The sequence below is a fragment of the Chrysochloris asiatica genome, unplaced genomic scaffold, assembly GCF_000296735.1.
Source record: "Chrysochloris asiatica unplaced genomic scaffold, ChrAsi1.0 scaffold00109, whole genome shotgun sequence".
Classification (NCBI taxonomy): Eukaryota; Metazoa; Chordata; class Mammalia; order Afrosoricida; family Chrysochloridae; genus Chrysochloris; species Chrysochloris asiatica.
This window is the reverse complement of record NW_006408627.1, coordinates 7,592,897-7,594,946: the sequence shown is the minus strand read 5'-3', so window position 1 is coordinate 7,594,946 and position 2,050 is coordinate 7,592,897. Positions and strand designations below refer to the sequence as shown.

General features: G+C 37.0%; 1 protein-coding gene across 1 annotated transcript in view; it reads left to right on the top strand.

Moving 5' to 3' along the window:
• The window catches only part of SPARCL1 (SPARC-like 1 (hevin)), a 29,811-nt gene that overhangs the window by 7,674 nt on the left and 20,087 nt on the right, over window positions 1–2,050 (top strand). Inside the window, exon 4 of the mRNA XM_006867746.1 lies at window positions 1,023–1,095. Within this exon, the coding sequence (XP_006867808.1) occupies window positions 1,023–1,095 (73 nt within the window). The remainder of the gene's footprint in view (window positions 1–1,022; window positions 1,096–2,050) is intronic.

The window sequence follows — 2,050 nt, the reverse complement described above, 5'->3', positions numbered from 1 at the left end:
ACAACAACTAGAAGCAGAACCTGAACTCATGTGCAAGGAGCAAAAATATTGGGTGGAGAAGTGATACAGGGGAAGAAACTAATAAAAGGTACAATATCTAAATCATGCAAAGTACATTCCTCAGAATGATCCTACCTGGGAAGTTAAGAAACTGGGCTACTTACATTGTCTGAGGTTGCTGGTGGAGATTAAGAGGTGTGCTAATTTCTCCAGCAATTCTAGTCCATGCTTTAGCAGACATAATAGACTTTTATGGTTTTTCCAGCACAGAAATAGAGACACTAAGAGTTGAAAGTCCCTGATTCTAGCTGGAATGATACATTTTAGTGGCTATAAGGGATGGGAGACATTGACACTTGAGAGCAGATACATGTCTTATTAAAACTGAATCTTCAGTGTTTCCATAGTGCCTCTAATAGCATAATAAAAGATCCAGTCATGCTTTCAGAATTAGCTATAAAGATTAAGAACAAAAGATTTAACTACAACTTTGCTAAGCAAACACACACCAAAATGATAATCTGGACATTTTACTGGGAAAACTATTGTTGTTTGGTTGTTTAATCATTTGGTGTTTCTGGCAGCCAGCCACCAGGAGAACTTGGCATTACTTGTGGCAGGCATGGTCAATAGCAATGTTAATTATGAACTCAGCTGCCATTTTTTAACCCTGTAGAAATCTAAAAAGGAACTTTACCAATAGTCGCACAGAGATCACCAGTGTAATCCTGCCTTACTTACTGAATCACAGGCTAGTACTGTTTCTAGTGTTTTCCCAAACATAAAAGTAAAATGCCAACTTTTATTGAGTAATCCCAAGACACAGCACTGAATCCTATTGATGAAAGTTAGAATCACTCCTGTTCTCAGAAGGTCTTACCTACCCTACAGCTCCAACTAGTTTCTCTTTCTGAAATGTGAAGTTATCTGGGAGTCAAAATCTCTATGAATGTATGCACATGGGAATTTACATTAAGTAGTGGGTCTCCTCTTAATAGACTTCTTCCCTTGCTCTTTTAAAGGCCAAGAAAGCAGAGAGCTCACTGCATGAAGATGAAAATTCCAGTGAAGGTAACATGAGGTTGGAGGGTGTTGGTGATTATGCAAACATTTATGACTCTCATTGCATCAAAGAAGCTGTTACTATAACAAGGAAAACATAGAATTTGCCACATTGGGCTTCTCTCTTTCTTCCTTTGTGACTGCAGCAGAGGAGTTTTCTTCTTTCCAAGGAAATGTCCCCAAAACTTGTTGATATTTTCTCATGCAGATATGATAGACAACTCTGGGTTTGTTTACAAATTGAAAGTGTCCTGTAGAGATATGAAGGAGCTTCAAAAACTTTGTAGAAAACTTTCATTATCTTTTCATTCCAATTTTCCACAAACTTTTTAAAGTCCCCTCATATTAATGAAAACACTAAAATATTTTCTTCATAAATTCCCAATTCTACCTTATTTAGCCTCAGATCCCTAACTTACTAGTAAATCTAGGTCCCACACTTAATTAAGGGTAGAACTCATACCCCAATCACAAACATTTTAAATTTCAACATAATAAAATCCTCATTGTTTAACTTCTGATCACTCACATAATACTGAACTACTGGTTTCAGACTTTGAAAATCTCAGGCCAGGAAGAGTTTTTTTTGTTTTGTTTTTTGTTTTTTTTAATATCCTGTGAGTTAATGTGGTGGACTGCAAGGTCAATTTGAACCACAAGGTCAGCAGTTCAAGCTCACCAGCCACTCCTCAGAAACCCTATACAGGGTCCCTATGTGTCAGAACCAACTCTACGGCACTTAAGAATATTTGTTTTGTTTTTTCATATCCAGTACAAACTGCTGCACCAAAAATCTAGACTGTCATGTAAAATAGTCTGATGTCAGAAAGTCCCACCCAGGAAATTACTCATCATTTAAAGCGGTTTCTATGAGAAGGCTTCAAAGATTCATGGAAAACTGGAGTTAAAAGATACTGGTTGCACTAAATGGATAGAGAATTCAATGGACCATAAGGCAACCTCAAAGAAAATTAACACTTCACAGCAT